Consider the following 19,461-nt stretch of genomic DNA (forward strand, 5'->3'; position numbering starts at 1 on the left):
GGATCACATTGCGTGTGTGAAATAATGAAGAATAGTATTACCTCTCATCCTTATTTTCAGTCCTCCCTTAACCTCTTGCTGCACATAATAGATTTTTTCTCTAAGCAGGATAGCACAAAAGTTAGATATTTTAAAATTGTGATTATTGTAAATTTGGGAGTATAAGGACTCATAAGCCTTCCTAGAGGGATACTGTACAATTAATGTCTATCTAACTGTAATATCGCACAGTTAAATGCTGTGATATTACAGTACCTCTCATCATTATGAGACTAAATATCTCATCTTGTTTATAACTCGCAGCGTATATTTAATTAATCTTCTAATAACTGTGCATTTATTGTTTTTTGTTCTAAGATGAATATTTCTGTTGAAATCTTTCTGACAGGGCATAATAGCTCATTTATTGCCTGGTTAGTTTTGGACAAGTAAACTTGATGAACCAGAGTGCCAGTATTATGAATAAAATTATAATTTACTAATAATTAATAAAAACAATATCAAAAGAAAGGATGGCCTTAAGTAATGAATAGCCATTTCTATTACAATTCTAATGCTCAATGAGTTTTTAATTGCATATTTTTGTTTCTCTTAAATGTGCTTCATAATTTTAAAAGAAACTAAGCCTCTCATGTTCTGTCTGGTATTCATGTATACCCGGGAGCCTTAGCGTCTCTGGGTGACTCAGGAGTGAGTCAAGCTTATTTTATGGAACAAAACAAGAAAAATTAACACCATCACTCATTTAACGTGTATGGGTGTATTTCAACTGGGACATCCCAACAGATTTCACACATATAATTGGCTGTAATTCTGAAAATATGACAATATTCCTAATTCTTATATTCGTTCTTCATACCATAATGAATAAAAATCATTCAAAATAATCCACAAAAGTCAATGTACATGCATTTAAGTCGGCTTCCATAAATTCAGTTGCTCTGCTGCCACCTTGTGGAAAAAACATCTTTCCCATAAAATAAATATTAGGCTACTCTTATATTTGGTTTCTCAAAAATGTACTATGAAATCACAGGTGCTCGGTCAAATAAAAAATAAACTTGCACAATGTGAAATTCCAAGCTGGGGGTGTGAACACTGGCAGCATGGAGGGAAGGAGGAAGATGGAGAGCTCTGGCAGGAGTTGAGTGGAGAGACGCAGGATTTTCAAATAAACTTGTAAACGGAATTAAAATTCAAAATAATTATTTCCAGTTGTTTGACACATAAACTCGACTTTGTCTGGATCTGTGGACTGGCAGCTAGCAGTGGAGGGAATTCAGAGGAAGAGGATGATATGGACTGGGATGAATAGAATAAAACTAATAGTAAAACAATATGGGGTAGACGCAAAGGAAATTAGCAATGAAATTATCAAATTAGCTTCATCTGCTTTTTCCCGTCCGTTACATCATCACAAATGCTCCAGGCCCACAAAGAAGGCATCTCCCCATTGGACATTTAGGTACATCAGCCAACTGAAACAATTTAGGAAACATTGGGTAACATTGGTTGCTTTGGAATACAGCTTGTGTAATTTGTGAGCTAAAATAGCCTATATTATTTCTTGTAACTTAGCGTAATTTTGATATCAATACTTTTAATAGCAGGCATACAGATTTTACCAGTTTGAATTAATGACTTATAGACAGTGCTTTGTATGTGTGCGTAACCTGGCATTTTCTGTATGATGAAAACGTGTTTTTCATCAGACATGAAAAAACATAAAACAGAGAAATAAGGCCTTAAGGATCAAGAATATTTGTGGGAAGAAGGTAGGAAATCATATGTTGGGTGAAGGCAGGTTACAAAGAGGAGTAATAACAGGTGTACCAGTCGAAGAAAACTTGGAGGAACTGAAAGCAAACAGCCTATAAGAGGTGGAGAGGTGGATTACAATATAAAGAATTACGAAAAGGAAATAGAATTAGTTAGAATACTTAGTGCAGGTTTTGATAAAGGAAGGGAGTTTGAAAATATTCAATTACTACAACCCATGTTAAAAAAAAAATAGAATTTGAGTCATTTAATGAAATAAAAACACATTTAGATAGAAATATTATTTGGTGTGGAGATTGTAATGCCCACAGTACAGTGTGGGTAGATCATAATGATGCCAATTGTTTGTTAATGGAAGAATTAATGGAGAATAAAAAGCTTGTTTGTCTAAGTGATGGAAATGAAACAAGCGCAAATTTTAATACAGTCAATGAATCGACTATTGTTGTCACATTAGCCTCTGAATCTGTAGCAAGAAAATGTTCATGGGAGATGATATGAGAGTACTTTGGGTAGAGATCATTATCCAATATTAATGAAACTAGGAATTAAAGTAGAAAGAGATGCAAAAGAGATTAAATGAGTGGAACTTTAAATTGGCAGATTGGGATACATTTGAGGATATGATTGAGCAAGAAAAAATGAAAATTGATATGAAAAAAAATATTGAAATGGTAAATCAGAGGATAAGTGAAGCAATATTAGTGGCAGCAGAGCAATCTATCCCATGGAAATGTGGTAGCAGTAAAAGGAACAATCTTGATGCACAAAAGAATGTGATGAGGCTGTAAAAAAATCGAAATAAATCTTTTAGAATTATGAAGAGAACACATAATTTACATAATTTGAGTATAAATGGAGGCAAGCTATTGTAAGGAAAACTGTTAGAAATCCAAAAAGAAAGTGTTGAGGTAATTTTTGTAACTCAGTTGGTAGAGAAACACCAGTCTGAGAAATATAGGGAATGAATGATTTAAAAAAATTTATGGACTAAAGAGAGAATATGGACACTCGGGTTCAGATAATGGAGAAAGGTTAGCAGTGTTTAATATGGAGAAGGCTGAAATGCTTTCAGAGACATTTGTCAAAGTGCACAGCTCTGATGACATCAGTGAAGAGAGTAAAAGGGGTCGAGAGGCAACCATTACAGAGAATAGCAGAGTAAAAGAATGAGGAGATAAATGCTTCAATGAATATACTTTCCACTTCAGTAGAATCTGAGTCTGTTACTAAGAAATCGGGGATAACTTCACCAGGTAAAGATCAAATGTGTTATAATATGCTATCATCTTAGTGAAGCATCAAAATAATATTTTTTCATGTTCTACAATAAAGTGTGAGAAGAAGGGAGATTTCCTTCTGTTTGGAAGGAAGCTGTAATTGCACTGGGAATTACCGATAAAAGACAGTAGCAACCCAACTAATTAAAGACCTAAAGCCTTGACATCACATTTATGTAAAATTTTGGACATAGGAAATATGTATTATGGATTTGTCCTAATTTATATGGATGCATCAAAAACCAGCAATGACAAAATGAGAGGTTAAATTGTTGTCCCAGAATATGAAGTATCATATATGAAGATTAAGTGGTCATCTGTTCATATGTACAGGTGAGATGACTGCCATTTTACTGGCTTTGCAGTGAGTAGAGGGAGTAAGGCCACTCTGGGTGGTTGCTTGTTCTGATTCCAGTTCAGTGCAGATGAGTAAGATGGAGGAAAAGATGATAAAACCAATGGAATAGTGACAGTACAGGACATGATTCAGGAAAGTGAGGGAATAATGAGGAAGGCAGGAGTAGAAGACAGAAGACGATCTTATCCAGAATGAGACTTGGACATACAGGCTTAAAACACTTAATCTAATGAGCAAATACAACAGTGGAAGTTGTGATTACTGCTTTCAAGAAGAGACTGATGAACATGTTTTGTTATTTGATATACCCAAAATATCGTTTAGAGAGAGAAATCTTGGTTAAGAATCTAGGAGATAAGGGGATAAATTATGATTTAAGAAATTCAGGGCAACAATGAATTTTTACGCAGGGCTAATAAACAGGATATTTTGTTTTTTTGTAAGTTAGGCTGATAGAATCCCGATCCACACTCCTTTCCAGTCAGTGGCGGTAATGCTCCTAAACTGTGGTTGTCAACCGCCATAAAACCCTAAGAATAATAAGAAGAAATGTGCTTGTGCTGGAACGATTTCGCCCGATTTCTGAAACGCGATATTATGTTTGGTTAATCCTGCTTCCCGTAGGCTACTTCACTGGCGCGCGCGATATTTAATGTATGTAAACATGGATCTGTCGCTAAGCTGAGTCTTATGTTCCTGGTTTAGCTACGTTTTGTGACAACTTTATATGAAGTTACGCACCGTAAATGAACATCGGAGTTTGTCTTGTAATTATGTAGTTTACTGGTGTTCAGGATTTAATGCAATCTCAGAGTGCAGGAACAGTAGAAATTCTATCCAATTAAGATAGCTAGCTAAGTCACACAACGGCGAAATTGCTCCAGTTTGAAGAAAACCAATGCCTTTTGGAAATTGACTTGCTCAGATTATTCAAAAGTGGAATTTTTTGTTTTAATTAATAAAGTCTTATATTATGAACGGTCGTCTTGCTTATAATCACGAGTTACCGGGAAGAGAAAATGGTAAGGATCTAGCTAATCGGCTAACCATGGTTGGTAATTTCGCGTGCTTTTCATTTATTGTCTCACGTCTCATATCTCCTCACGTTGCGTTTTCAGAGGAGAAGCCTTGCACCAAGCCAGGTTGCCAAGAGGAAGCAAGGGGGAGATTCGTCTGAAGATGAGGACTGGCATCCAGAAGCTGTAAGTGATGACATTTGGGTTACCGCGTATCTTGTAAGTTAGCTACTACCGCTAAAGTAATTATAGCTGTTTGTATATTTGTGATTCACCTGTCCGATTTCGCTATGTTTTTTCGCAGGTTCAAAAACGACGGAAAGGTGAGCCAGAATCTGGCAGAGAAAGCTATATTTCCCCCTTCAGAAAACCCTTGACACAACTGACCAACCGGCCGGTCTGTCTGGACAGCGGTAAACATGTAAATTATTTGGTTTTGCGACTGAAATTTGTTTAATCATTTCCTAATCTCCGATTACATAATGACGTGGACGTAAAAAATTAGGTGGTTTTAGTGTAGTTAAATATTAACTTTGTTTATTTGCTTTTATTTTTGTGCCCCTAGGAAGCCTTCATTCGTAGCATTCTCTCAAAACCATTCAAGATTCCAATTCCAAACTACACAGGTATGTGGTTTATTACCTATTATAACAACCCCTAATTCATTGCAGCAACGATATGTTTCTGAGCTCCTTTTTAGATTGCAGTCTATGACATGTTGATGCATTTATTCATTTTATTTATTATATTTCTTTTGACTGTGTTCATTTGCATGGAGATTTTATGCGGGCTGACTCTGCGGGATGTTTTCTGTTTGAAGTGACAGGCTTGTTCTGTGGATTTCGCAGGTTCACTGGGGATCCGGGCGTTGGGTTTAAAGCGAGCAGGCGTCCGGAAGGCGCTGCATGACCCCTTTGAAGAGGGGGCTCTGGTTCTGTACGAGCCCCCAGCTCTGAGCGCTCATGACCTGATAAAGACAGAAAAGTGAGTGCATCCTGAACCGGACTGGACTGAAGCGTGATACACTGAACTGCCTCACGCTTCTACTCAAGAGCAGCGTTTAAAGGCCTATGAAAGTGTAAACTAGTCTTTCTTTCTTTCTGCAGAGAGAAGCTCCCTGTGCATGTTGTCGTGGATCCTGTGCTTGGGAAAGTCCTACGACCCCATCAGAGAGAGGTATTGCAAGTCCAGTCCAACTGCAGTAGTTAACTGTTTTTCCACTGTTTTCAATTGTTGATCTGAAGTTCATCTGATCTGATCATGAAAATCAGTGATCTGGCATTAGTTCTGAACTCAAGATTGAGCTGAACTTTTCAAAAAAATTTCTGTGTGATTTATTTGGGCAAGCTTTCGCCCTTTAACAGAATAATTTCATGCTTCAGAGGGGAAGTGGCCTGTGTAAGGTGATGGCCTTCTTTTCCCGCCCTTTAGGGAGTGAAGTTCCTGTGGGACTGTGTGACCGGAAGGCGTATCCAGGATTCGTACGGCTGCATCATGGCCGATGAAATGGGGCTGGGAAAAACCCTGCAGTGCATCGCGCTGATGTGGACTCTCCTGCGCCAGAGCCCCGATGCCAAGCCTGAGATTGACAAGGCCATCGTGGTGTCCCCTTCCAGCCTGGTGCGAAACTGGCACAACGAAGTGGGCAAGTGGCTGGGCAACCGCATCCAGCCCCTGGCCATAGATGGCGGGTCTAAGGAGGAGATCGACAGAAAACTCGGTGGGTTTTCTCAACAGCCATTTGTGGTACTTATGTGGCCTAGTTGGCGGACTGATTTTTGTGTCTGAATGTTGTCAAAATTGTTGGTCATATTATATAACAAGGCACTTGATTGAGTTGTCAGTTGTCCCTAAAAATTCCTTTTGAATATGCTCTCTACATAACCGTTTGAATATAGTATATAATATATTTGCTTATAAGTAAATGCCAGCACGTTTACCAAGTAGGCACACATTTACTAGAATCATTGCTATTATGCACTGTGTGGCTGTCCAGAAGCCTCCTAATCGGTTATCCCTGCAAACTTAGCTGGATGCAGAGTGAGCAAGTGGGCCCTCAGATTGCTAGTCGTCATGTGATATCTAAGCTCAATTGAGCAAATTCTGCAACCTACTGCGTCTTGAATCTTCCAATGAGCTTCATGGAATTCAAACAAGAATTGTTTTCAGATGTGATCTCCTCATTGACAGTGCAATATGATACAGTTCAATTCTATTTGCTTTAGTGATTTATAATTTTACTGTCAGTATACGTCCCATGGAAGTGTGTGAGTGGTAAATAGATGTACTGTAATTCATGCATTTTGAGTGAGTAAAAGGAATAACAGCATTCTTCAGATATCTTCACTGAGCTGGTTGTTTTTGGATTTTTTTAGAAAACTTCATGGCCCAGCATGGCTTGAGGGTCCCTTCTCCCATCCTGATCATTTCATATGAAACCTTCCGCCTGCACTCTAACGTCTTGCACAGAGGAAAAGTTGGTCTGGTCATCTGTGATGAGGTATGACCAGAAATTAAGCACCACTTGAAAGTTGCGAAGTACTAGTACGTGTCAAAATGCTCACTAATGCTCATGCTAGCTCTGAATACTTGTTTTTAATTCAGAATTGGCATGTACATTTAACCAATGTGAAACAGTTTACCAAAGTTACTTGTAGTCCTAGCCAATACACTTGCCAAGTGGGATTTATGTTTATTTCCTTGTTTAGGGTCATAGACTGAAGAACTCTGACAACCAGACATATTTGGCTCTGAATGTCATGAATGCTCAACGTCGAGTGCTCATCTCTGGGACTCCCATTCAGAATGACCTGCTGGAGTACTTCAGCCTGGTGCACTTTGTCAATGCTGGCATTCTGGGTGAGTAGGTCTTTTCATTTACAGTACCACAGATTAAATAAAGTAATTGGATGACCAAGTGCCTACTAAGCACTGCACCTTTTAAAATGTAGCCAGTCTTAGGCCCGTTCACGTGTACGCCCCGACAAAGTGGCCGTTGTCTTTCTCAGGGACTGCTCAGGAGTTTAAGAAGCGCTTCGAGGTGCCAATCTTGAAGGGGCGCGACGCCGATGCCAGCGACAAGGATCGCCAGCGCGGAGAGGAAAAACTCAAAGAGCTCATCGGCATCGTAAACCGGTGAGCGAACCGCGGCCATGGCTCGCAGTTACGTTCATTTTCCGCCATGCGAACTGGTGCTGTGTTTGCCACACGGTTACACTGCGGCTCTCCCTTTCATCAGGTGTTTGATTCGGAGGACCTCTGACATCCTGTCCAAGTATCTGCCCGTGAAGATCGAGCAGGTCGTCTGCTGCAGGTATTGCCCAAAACTGCAGAACTCTGCAGAAATTAATATAAAATTTAATCTGTACTGCTCAAATGACTGAAAACTGAATCGGATGCCATTTAACATGATGGTGTGGCCAGGTATACGTCGTGTTTGTGTTCCCTGTGTAAAACCGTTTGGCTGAACGTCTTTTCGGCTGGAATGCCCGGCAGTGACCCCTTTCCCTCCGCCTGCAGGCTGACCCCTCTTCAGGCAGAGCTGTACAAGCAGTTCCTGAGGCAGGCCAAGCCGGCGGAAGAGCTGCAGAAGGGAAAGATCAGCATGTCCTCCCTCTCCTCCATCACCTCCCTCAAGAAGCTCTGCAACCGTGAGTTACACCACTGCCTGAGTGTTAATGCATGAACACTGAATAGACCCATTCCCTCTTAATACACATGCAATCGCAGACATACACCTCTGCCTGATTTTTATTGCAGTTGTAGTGACAAATACTGAAAACACAATTTTTTATTTTATCTTTTTTTTTTTTTTAATCATTGGCTCACAGGCTGAATTATGTCTTGGATTGGTGTGTCTCATCCTGTTTTGTTTGGCGCTCAGACCCAGCTCTCATCTATGACAAGTGCATGGAGGGGGAGGAGGGCTTTGAAGGGGCGCTGGAGCTCTTTCCCTCCGGATACTCCACTAAAGCAGTGGAGCCCCAGCTCTCTGGTAAGGCTGCACTCGAGGCTGCTGTATTTCTGGCGCTTGTCTCTCACATAGGCCCATTTGGCTGAAACTAGGTGTACCCTTTCCCAGCAGACGTCTTGATCTTAATCAGTGATGGCTGCTGGTCATATGGCGACATAGCTCAGAGTACGATTGTCGCATCGGTTGCCGTTCAAACCCCGCCTGCATCAGTGCCTTGACAAGAACTACCCTAACGCTTGCAATGAAGGTAATGTAAGCGCTTGGATAAGCGCTTTAATGCGTCTACATTCCATGACTTCAAGAACTGTTATCGGGTTCTCCTACCTTACAGACTTAAGGCTTAAATTGAGTGGTTTGTGTTCCAGGAAAGATGCTGGTCCTGGACTATATTCTGGCCATGACGAGAAGCACCACCAGTGACAAGGTGGTACTCGTCTCGAACTACACGCAGACTCTGGACCTCTTTGAGAAGTTGTGCCGATCTCGGAGGTAAGAAATCTTTGTGTGAATAAATGACTGAATGTATGTCTGCCACAGGGTAAAGGGTACCAATACGCCAGTGACATGTCATTGGTTAATTTATTCTGTGTCCTCAATTAGGTATCATCCACAATTTGTCTTTAAGATGAAGTTCTAACAGTCATTTTTTATTGTTATTTTTTTTATTTTGGTGTAAAGTAATATGTGCAGAGAAGAGAGTAAAGCTCATATGATCTTTTCAATAGATACCTCTACGTTCGACTGGATGGCACAATGTCTATCAAAAAAAGGGCCAAGGTTGTAGAGCGATTCAACAGCCCCTCCGTGAGTATTGAACTCCTACTTTCAGTTGTTTTCTCAAAGTGTCAAATCACAAGCAGTGTGTGCATTATCCCTGCATCCGTGTTCACCTGAGATTCGTCTCCCTCTGTCCAGAACCCAGAGTTCATTTTCATGCTCAGCAGCAAGGCCGGAGGGTGTGGCTTGAATCTCATTGGAGCAAATCGCCTTGTGATGTTTGACCCTGACTGGAACCCAGCCAATGACGAGCAAGCGATGGCTCGTGTCTGGAGGGATGGGCAGAAGAAGACCTGCTACATCTACAGGTTGCTTTCGGTGAGTCTGTAAATGAGACACAGAGGGTGTCTGGCCAGTTTTTTTATGGCTGGAAGCAGTTTGCAGTACATTTATATTAAGAACCAGGTGGATATACTTGAAAATAATTCAAGATGGAAAATTTATATTGCAACTATGGAACTCCTGTTTTTCAAACTGGTGTGAAATATGTGTAGCAGCAATGGAAGCTATTTGATTCAATTTGATTCAGAAAATTATGTTCTGTGAGTTCAGTTCCACAATTCTGTTCATTATTCTATGATCAACAAAAAAAGGTACTGTTGAACAAGAACTTAAAACCCAGTTGAATGATATTTGCCTGCATCTTTAAAAAGTGTTTTTAAAATGTGGCATCTTGTCCTTCATCTGCAGACCGGGACGATCGAGGAGAAGATCCTGCAGAGACAGGCCCATAAGAAGGCTCTGAGCAGCTGTGTGGTGGACGAGGAGCAGGACGTGGAGAGACACTTCTCCCTGGAGGAACTGAAAGAGCTCTTCACTCTCACCCAGGACACTGACAGCGACACACACACCAGGTACCCGTTCAGACCAGGCAACAGCCCAGTTTACCATCAGCACTGACACTGCAACAGACATAGTGAGCAACACATATATCTGTCTCTGTACACCACAATTTTATATTTGTAATCAAACATATGGTTAAAGTGCACATTCTCCGCTTTTATTTACGAATATTTTTATGTCTGTAGATTGCACCATTTTACAGGATAGAAAAATTAAAGGACTTTTCATACGTAGCCCCCCATTTCATGGCACCATAATGTTTGGGGCGTATTAATGTTATGTAACTGAAAGTAGTCATGTTCAGTACTTTGTCGCATATTGTGCATGAAGTCTGTGACTCATAGACATCACCAGGTGCTGAGTATCATTACCCTTTGGGTTGATGGTGCCTGGAACTGTTCCTGTTCGCTTCGCTCGCTGCTGTGTGAATCGGGCTCAGCCGCCTCACGAGGTTTCGACTAACGGAGTTAAAAAACCCTTTTTAAGGCGTTTTGATTCGTCCCTGTGAGACTGTCCCGGCCGTGCGTCCGCAGGTTCCGCTGCCGGCGCTGTGTGAACGGGCGGCAGGCGCGCCCCCCTCCGGAGGACTCGGACTGCACCAGCGACCTCTCCCAGTGGCACCACTGCGCCGACAAGAGGGGCCTGAGGGACGCGGTGCTGCAGGCCTCCTGGGACGCCGCCGTGTCCTTCGTCTTCCACCAGCGCTCCCACGAGGACCAGAGAGGGGTGGTGTGAGCGGCCGGAAGGGGCCGCGTGATACCGGGACATCGGGCGCGAGGGACCGAAACTTAGCCACGGTGTTGAGGAAGTGAGTGATGATGATCGCTCACTTGAGCCCCACCTTAATCTTGAGTGACCGCCTTCCTCCTGCCAGTCTCAGAACTTCGTTACAGCTTGAAGACCCACCCCCCCCCCTTCAGTGTTTAGGTTGGGAAACTGACACGTTACTCATGAGAATATAAAAGGTTTGAAGAATTTCTTCAGACTGTGGACCTACCTTGATTTTTCCCTTTATACTTGTTTTGTTCAAAGTTTTATTTATGGTGTAAATATGTACTGTCCCTAAGTAAATAAACGTAAGACATGTAAATCCTTAAAGAACCTAATATGAAACCAAAGAGATTCTTATACAAAGTGTAATAACAATAACATATAATTACAATATTTCAGTTCCCATTATCTGGGATTGACTTCAGACAGTAAAAAACCTTGTCTGTATCCCATTCAAAAGTAATTGATTTATGCTTTGAGTACCTGAAAGAGCTGGTTTAATTCAGTAATATTTGGCCTGCATAGTTATGTCATTTCATTAATAGGGATATTTCATTATCACTGATGTTATTTCATTGATAAGATGATGATTGCATTTATTTAAGTGCCTTCCACCGCATGATCTCAAAGTACTTGACAGTGAAAGGAGGAAAGTGTGTGTAGCACCCACCTGGTTGAAATACAGTGGCCACTTTGCACCACAACACTCACCACACACCGGCTGAGGTGGCGTGGCAGGGACTTACTGAAGCAGTTGGGTAAAACTAGGGGACAATTTTGCCAGGACAATTATATAAAAATAAGGAAAGTAAGGCATATGGCCCCATTAGTCCTCCCCTCGATGAACCAGGCAATGAGTACAATGTTAATTTACAAAAAGTTACACATTTACTTTGAGGTTCAGTTTCATTTCATTTATTTACATCTATGATACATCAGTCTCCACTTTTGATTGTGCTTAGCCTTTTTGTATCCTGTTTATTCCTCTCTGTGGCAACAACTGGGTATTTCAATTGAATTTTCTTGCATTTTGTTCAGGTCAGAAGTAGAAATTTGTCATGCAAATGCCATCTCTAAAGCTTGTGTCGTGTCTAGGAATCGACAGAATTCAAAGCCCAATCTTTAATTTGTAGAAAACTACTTCACGAGGTAAAAGACACCACAGCAGCAAGCTCTTCAGAAAAGTCAGACTATTCGCAAAAGTGCACAAAGCCGGATCAACTCTGCAGAATTGAACTCCGATTGTCAGTTTTACATTAATTTTATACACTGTGCACCCCATAACTCCCCCCGAAATGTTCCTTAACCACCACCTGACCTTCTTGGCGCCACAATGTGTTCTTGTTCTTAAGTGATAACATCATTTTGGAGAATTACCCCAACTTTCCCTTAAAAAATATTAGTCTTTATTCTGTATTTTTTCATTACAAATCACAGCCTCCTGTAATTTTCCATTGTATTCAGGTTACATAGGGGTCACTTTGTAAAAATGTTAGTCTCCTAGCACATTTATTGGCAGTAGTGTATTGTTAGTTTTTTTGGTTAGTGTTCTGTGCTGTATTTATTGGCAGTAGTGTGTGGTTAGTATTTGATTAATGTTCTCTGCTGAGTAAGTGTGATTTTTTTAAGCCTTCTGCATTCTCTTGCTTTCTCTCTACAGTTGATACTGTGGTTTCTTGCGTTTCCATAAGCTCAGCTGCAACTACTGATATAGGTTTATTGGATTACATATCGATTATATGAGTGAATAGTCATACATGTGGTGTACTGTTACCATGGAGCATCGAGAGTTGGAGGAACCAGTTTTATCAATATTGATGGGAATACCCTAACTTTACCATGTGACTTCATCACAATCACGGGGAGTCTCAAAATTTGCCGACACTTGTTGATAATGCGCTGAATTTGATGGAAATATAGCCGTCTACCCAGTTAAGTAAAATTACTTTCAATTAAATTTTCAATTTGAGTTGAGTTGAAAAAGGTTAAAAAAAGGTTGGTGTTATGTCCTTTTCATATGTGAAAAACAAACTCCTACTGTTCTGAATGTGGCCCAGCATGACAAAATTGGTGAATAAGGTATTTATTGTGTCGACTGTCTGTCTTGTTGATCATTTGGTACAGATGTTCAATTCCAAAGGCGTACATCAGCAAGGAGTTACTATTTACTTAGAAGAAGTTTCAAATACATCGGCAGCCAGTTCCCATCAAAATTTATCTACATGTAAAAATGAAATCCACAGTGCATTTCCTGTTGCGATCTAGTGAAGGCGTGGACGACCACATCACTGTTCACATGACGCTAACGTGGTCAGCCATAGTAGTCCTGGAATTCCAGTTGTCTGTAAAGAGACGGCAGAGAGGGCGGAGCTTCAGCAGGGCTTGCTCTGTGACCTGGGGGTCACGGTCAAGGGGGTTGCACCTCAGATCTATGGTCAGTCCAGGCGGTGGAGGGTTGTCCTCCAACAGCCTCCCAAATTCCAGCAGTCCCACTGGTAAAATGTAGTTGGAGCTGAAAAAGAGGCATGGGAGAATGAAAATACTTTAATATTAGCACTGACATAGTCCTTTAAATAAGCTAACAATATGCTTTTGTATAAATGTGAATACATCTGCATTTTCTAGGTAATTGTCAGTACCTGAGGTCCAATTTCTGTATCTTGGAAGGAGAGTCTCCTGAAAACAAGTCTCCCAGAACAATCACAGCATGGGCTGTTTAAAAAGAAAACGGAAAAATGTATCGTCCAAACAATGGCAAATGACGAACACTGGAATTAAGGAAGCGCTGGTAAATGAAGGGTGTTTTACCCAGGCGGTTTTGGGACAGAGTGAGAGAGCGAAGGGATGAGAGCCCCTTCAGCGCAGTCACAAAAGGGTCGAGAAAGTCCTCCCTCCCTTTACATTTCTCCAGGAGTCTGCAGTCTTTGAAGTGCACATCTGCGTTTAGAGACAGCACACTATGAACACGAGACCACACTGAAGACCTAAAAATAACATCAACATGAACTTCAATAATGTTACTGTGATGCGGTCTTGTATTTTTGAACTGCAATTTAAAATTAATTTTTTAAACTGCACTACAGTTTAAAGGGCATTTTTTACCAATTCATTTTTTTACTTTTTAGAGATGGTTCTCATCTGGGTTTTTTTTTAATATTGTGAATATACACAATAAAATTAACCACTCGTGTACAGCCTCTGGAAATATAATGTCACTGTAAATGCAACTTTGGAGTTGCCTGAAGTGAATATTTTGCTTCAGACCATAAACCCTAGAATGCCCCTATACTAGCCACTGTAAAGTCAGCTTTGTACCTTCCAGCTTTGAGTTGTTCAGGAGACTTAGGACTTCATTGTGACAATTAGCCAAGTTGACATCTTCCAGGGACAGGGCTTTTAGGTTTGGATTCAACTCTAGAGAAATAACAGAAAGTACAGACATACTTGGAATCAAAGAAAGAATGACTCATTCTCTCCCTCAAATATCTGAAGGTATGGTAAATGTATTGTGATGCATGTAAATCTATGTAAATGTAAGGCAGTTACTTGGCATCATTGGTAGTCATTGTAGGGAAATTTTGAGACTCCCCATGATTGAGATGACGTCACATGTTAAAGTTAAGGTATTCCCATCAATGTTGATCAGACTGTTTCCTCCAATCTCTCGATACTGCATGATAAATATATATCACATGTATAACTATACACTCATATAATCAATATGTAATCCAATAAACCTATATCAGTAGTTGCAACTAAGCTTATGGAAACGCAAGAAACCACAGTGTACACTGTAGAAAAAAAAGCAAACGCAGAAGGCTTAAAAAACAATACTTACTCAGCAGAAAATTATTGCCAAATAGAAGTGCTAGAAGACTAATACTTTACAGTGACCCCTGTGTAACCTGAATACAGTAGAAAAGTACAGGAGGCTATAACTCTGTGAACTTGTATGCGTAATGAAAAAATACAGAAAGCAATGACGTGTATGCATAGTGGAAAAGTACAGAGTAAGGGAAAGTTGGGGTAACTTTCCACTACGATAAGATTACCATAGAACCGAAAACCATTGATACGATAAGATCACCATAGAACTGAAAATCATTGTGGTGCCAAGAAAGTCAGGTTGACCCACGAGCAGGAAACTGAAAATCCTTACGCGGCCAAAAAAGATCCTTACTGTGCCAGAAAAGACCAGATGGCTGGTATTTTTAGAAATGTGTTAAAGGGGGGTTGTGGGGCACAATTTGTGTACAAAATGTATGCAAAACTGACAATCGAGGTTCAATTCGCCTGAATTGATCCGGCTTTGTGCACCTGTGCAATAAAGTCTAAGTTTTCTGAAGAGCTTGCTGCTGTTGTGTCTTTTCCCTCGTGAAATTGTTTTCCACAGATTGGCGATTGGCGTTGAAGTATGTCGGTTCCTAGACACGACATCATCTGTAACTAACTAAGTTCAGTGTTTGCTGAACTGCTTATTAATTGCAGTAATATAATTTCAGTCTAGGCTATGTGGATGTCTATCTGAGCAACCAGTATTACCTGGCAGTGACTGCAGCAGGGTGCCAAGCTTGTGGCCCCCATTATGAATCCCTATCAGATGAAGTGATGTCAGGCTTGAGGCATGTCTCAGCACCAGTGTCAGGTTCTCCAGGTTTTCACATACTTGGGGGAATCTCAGGGACAACCTCTCGAGAGAAAATCCTAGCAAAGAAACAAAAAAAGACACTATAGAGACATGAAGGGCAGAATTGCATGTTCAAAAGCCAATAAGGTTTCTTCAGTTGAAGTCTCTTAGATGTTTTCAGCATCAGCAGACATTTAATATACATTATTTTAGTGAATTGTTTTATATAAATATATATATATAAATAGGTAGTGTAACCTTGCCATTTTGTTTTCAGCTATGAGAATAATACAGAAACCATGTTAATTTATTGTAATCAGATATTATTTATTACATTTCTGTCCCCATAAGAATATGAAATTCAATTAATAACCTGCATGTGTCTTTAAGTTAACTAATAGATAATGTATATTTGGTGAAACCATAAGCAACCCATTAATCTGCTAGATAAATGATCACACAGTTAGAGGCTGTTACCAGTGTCTACAGCAGGCTGAGGTGCTGGAGTCACATGACCCTCTGCTTGGTGGAATACAGGAGAGGCCTCCAAAGAGAGGGACCTGAGGGTTGGGCACGCAGTCAGCAGGTGCAGCAGCAGCGTACACACTGGCAGAGTGGACAACACCGAGCCGATACTCAGGTCAGTGAGGGAGCAGGCAGGGTTCTCAAACAGCAGCTTAAGGGCATCCACCAGCCCCAACACATCAGCTTCTTCAATGGCCCCTATGGCAGAATCAAACATTTCAAAAATTCAGCTGATGGTCTGTACGCAGTTTGTGATTTATTTAGAATCTGGTGTTGCGTTTAAAATCTGGGGATTTTTTTTTCGTACTTACATTCGCTGTGTAAGTGGAGCGAGCGCAGACACACGCAGGAGGGCAGAAGGGGTGACACTGTTCTAGAGATACTGACTTTGAAAACTTCAAGGACCAGGGAATGGATCTGTCCTTCGGGACAGATTTCCCCATTGAGACTGCAGGATGCATTGAATGGGATAAACCGAGTCTCAGAGTCGGTAGGCTGCCACGAAAAGGACTGAGAAGGAAGGCATCCAGTGCTAGTCTCAGCTGCTCCTGCCATTTGTCCTACATCCAACCGCGGACGTTTGAATGGAGTCAAACATGCGTCATTGTCCATCGCCCTGGAGCCACGTCTGATCAACGTAGCACCTGAAATTTCGCGTTCAGGTAGCACACTGGAAGCACTTTCTCCATGCATGCAAGTTGTTTTGTAGCGTCTGGTGTCTGCCTGTGGCATGCTGCACTGATTTCTGCTGTCCTTCTGCAGAATCCAGGTCAGAAGCCTAGTGTCGGGGCTCCTCGTCAGGACCAGGTCCCTGACGGACCCGTGGTCAAGAAGGCGATGGAAGATGTACAACATGATGGCGTGGCCCGGTTTAAACAGGGCACTGGTGTCCTTCAGTTTAATGCATCTGACATTGTTCTCCAAGGTGGCCAAGACCGGCCTCAATTCATCTGAAGCCAGTTTACAAATCTCTCGGGCTGGCGCAAAGATAGAAAGGACCTGGACATGTTTGGCTGTCAGAGAGAGGATGGAAGAGCAGCTAAGGTTTGAAAGGTAGTGTCTGTCAAATCGGATGTGTCCAGACAAGGCCAGGTGAAAAATCCTTTCAAGGCATTTCTGTCTCCACTCATCAGTAGAGATTGTGGTCTGAAAAGAAATGATCTTTTTATGGTAAATGGTAAATGGACTGCATTTATATAGCGCTTTTATCCAAAGCGCTTTACAATTGATGCCTCTCATTCGCCAGAGCAGTTAGGGGTTAGGTGCCTTGCTCAAGGACACTTCGACACGCCCAGAGCGGGGTTTGAACCGGCAACCCTCCGACTGCCAGACAATCGGTCTTACCTCCTGAGCTATGTCGCCCCGTTTTTAGTCAACCAAAAGTATATACATATTAGAACACTCTCTCCAATGCTACAGTTATGGGGGAGAAATTATCTAAAATACTTGTGCTACAACTACTAAAATTAAATCACAGACAAGGAATTGTCATCAAGGGGTGAAAGGTCTATTTCTTTTCATCTTGGCTCATTATTCTCATTACTCATTTATAGATATCATTATTTGACTGTTGCTAAAACCAGAAAATCTGGCTCTCCTGAATTGGAACTGCCCACTTCAGATTTAAAAATATTTCCCGTAAATTTTAAGAGAAGTGACGTTCATCTTTTTTAGAAAATTAAAAGTAAGCCATTGTACATTTTAAGAACTTTAACATTATATTGATTGAGGAACTGTGTGTGGAAGTTCAGACAAAACAATAGTAACAAGTTTACACATTTTAATGAAGTACTGACCTTGGATCTGCAATGCCATGCTTTTACCAGATCTTTCCATAAAGCAGCCCAGATAACGCCAGTGGACACACCTAGAGAGCAAATAAAACAGACCCCCATTTTACATTCCAGTAGACTGTCTCCACACAGAGGAAAAATAGGTTTGATAAAAATTATATCATTTTCTAATGGTGAAGATCGCATGAACAGGGGTTTTGACTCTGAACAACTTTTACGGCGTTCCAGTTCTTAAAAAGAATAATGCATTACAATTAGCTAGCATGGAACCTTCCATTAAATGTATTAAAATGCACAGCATATCTCCACAATACCAAAAGAGTACACTGAAGCTTATTTTGCTTTGCATGGTCTTCAAAAGTGCGTTTTTGTCTGGTTGGCTTGTTCCAAGTATGCAGTTGCCAAAATAAATACAGTTTTAAGGTTTTCTATATTCATTGTAGAAGTCTAGGTTTTGTATTAAGATCACAATCATGTCCTCAACACAATTTTGTGGTTTTGATTTTTGTTGGACAAATTGTATAAGCCGAGATGCTTGTTTTTCACATTTCCACTACCAACCAACTCACTTGCGTTTCAGGTTCAGTTTTGGTTGAAAAGGAAAACAATTCTTACCTTTGCATTTGGCAGCAGGCTCAATTCTCTCCAGATAAAAAATGTTCAAATGAGGCAAGATGTCCTTTATGAGTGAAGCTGGTAAATCTGTATATCAAGGTAAATAGTTTAGGAAACGCTTGTTACTCGCTATTGATAAAATGAATATAAATATTCCGTCACATTTAAAATATTTTGTTGTTTCATTATCTAATATACCCTCAACCAACATCACTGTCACTAAAAAGTTGCTACCAGAGATCCCACTGCTAATTTTTCTGTTGATACAGGTTTGAAAAACAGTACATCAAAAGATCAAACCTTTTTAAACCTTTAAATGCGCATTGGAATCACATTAGCTAGATAACGGTTGAGGCTGTCACTGAAATTCCTTACCCCAAACTTGCTTTTCAAGAACTGGCATCTGTTCGTTCACTTCTTTGATACATATTTCTCTCAGTGCAGCTACTTTGGCATGTACATTGCCAGTCTCCCCATTGTTCATGGTGAGACAAATAACTACCTACTTAGCTAAATTGACTAACGTTTTTGCATCAAGCTTGCAACACATTCACCGTATAACCTAAGTTAGATATTGGCACTGTAGCTACCTAGCCAATTATCGGCTTCTCTCAAGTATTTATCAGTGTTCCGATATACGACGTAAAAAATTCTGATGGAGTTACACGGGAAACTTGACAACTAAAGTCAAGCAAATTGTCTGGTTGGGAAAAATATATCCAACTAAATAAAAACAACGCTTTAGCGGCCTACAGCAGGAGATGGAAGACGCAGAATCAGTCAATGTAACACGTTTACTTCTGGTGAGGTTATCGCAAGAGACCATTTCAAAATAAAGGTTCAAGGGCTTGTTTAATAAAATGTTAACTTTTTTCAGTTAGTTGGGAACATTGATCATTTGTCTTTGTTCCTTGATAATATTATGGTTAATTATAAATTGAATTGAAGTCATAAGTAGTTAATCTTAGGTCTTCTTGATAAATGTGTGACATGGAAAAATGTTGATGTGTTCACCATGGTATTTTTCATTTCTGTTCTTTAACAAAGCTATGAATGTGACAACCTTTCGGCCAATTATTAAAATAAACTATTTAATTACAATGG

At 40.5% G+C, this 19,461-nt stretch overlaps 2 protein-coding genes across 4 annotated transcripts; one reads left to right on the forward strand and one right to left on the reverse strand.

The window, feature by feature from the left end:
* The first annotated feature begins 4,029 nt into the window (after positions 1-4,029).
* Positions 4,030-11,132, forward strand: rad54l (RAD54 like). Its single transcript, XM_064330645.1, has 18 exons — positions 4,030-4,439; positions 4,536-4,619; positions 4,738-4,854; positions 4,999-5,059; positions 5,282-5,417; positions 5,540-5,609; positions 5,865-6,153; positions 6,809-6,933; positions 7,142-7,292; positions 7,442-7,568; positions 7,672-7,746; positions 7,953-8,083; positions 8,317-8,427; positions 8,772-8,895; positions 9,132-9,210; positions 9,322-9,501; positions 9,874-10,037; positions 10,560-11,132. Exons 1-18 carry the CDS (start codon positions 4,437-4,439, stop codon positions 10,759-10,761), a joined length of 2,229 nt encoding a protein of 742 aa, XP_064186715.1. The 5' UTR covers positions 4,030-4,436; the 3' UTR covers positions 10,762-11,132.
* Positions 11,133-12,864: 1,732 nt separating this feature from the next.
* On the reverse strand, positions 12,865-19,062 carry lrrc41 (leucine rich repeat containing 41). Of its 3 annotated transcripts, XM_064330648.1 has the most exons (11): positions 18,920-19,062; positions 18,733-18,867; positions 18,358-18,444; positions 17,746-17,816; positions 16,261-17,095; positions 15,902-16,147; positions 15,340-15,501; positions 14,113-14,211; positions 13,606-13,734; positions 13,437-13,509; positions 12,865-13,309 (listed from the first exon to the last, which is right to left on the reverse strand). In XM_064330648.1, the coding sequence occupies exons 2-11, from the start codon at positions 18,839-18,841 to the stop codon at positions 13,090-13,092; spliced, it is 2,031 nt and encodes a 676-aa protein (XP_064186718.1). In that variant the 5' UTR covers positions 18,842-18,867; positions 18,920-19,062; the 3' UTR covers positions 12,865-13,089. The 3 variants fall into 3 exon arrangements, with proteins under 3 accessions (XP_064186718.1, XP_064186717.1, XP_064186719.1); XM_064330647.1 differs by having other exon boundaries at positions 18,733-19,023; XM_064330649.1 differs by lacking the exons at positions 16,261-17,095; positions 18,920-19,062 and having other exon boundaries at positions 18,733-18,786.
* Between the last annotated feature and the right edge of the window lie 399 nt (positions 19,063-19,461).

This window comes from Anguilla rostrata, chromosome 4 (genome assembly GCF_018555375.3).
Source record: "Anguilla rostrata isolate EN2019 chromosome 4, ASM1855537v3, whole genome shotgun sequence".
NCBI lineage: Eukaryota > Metazoa > Chordata > Actinopteri > Anguilliformes > Anguillidae > Anguilla > Anguilla rostrata.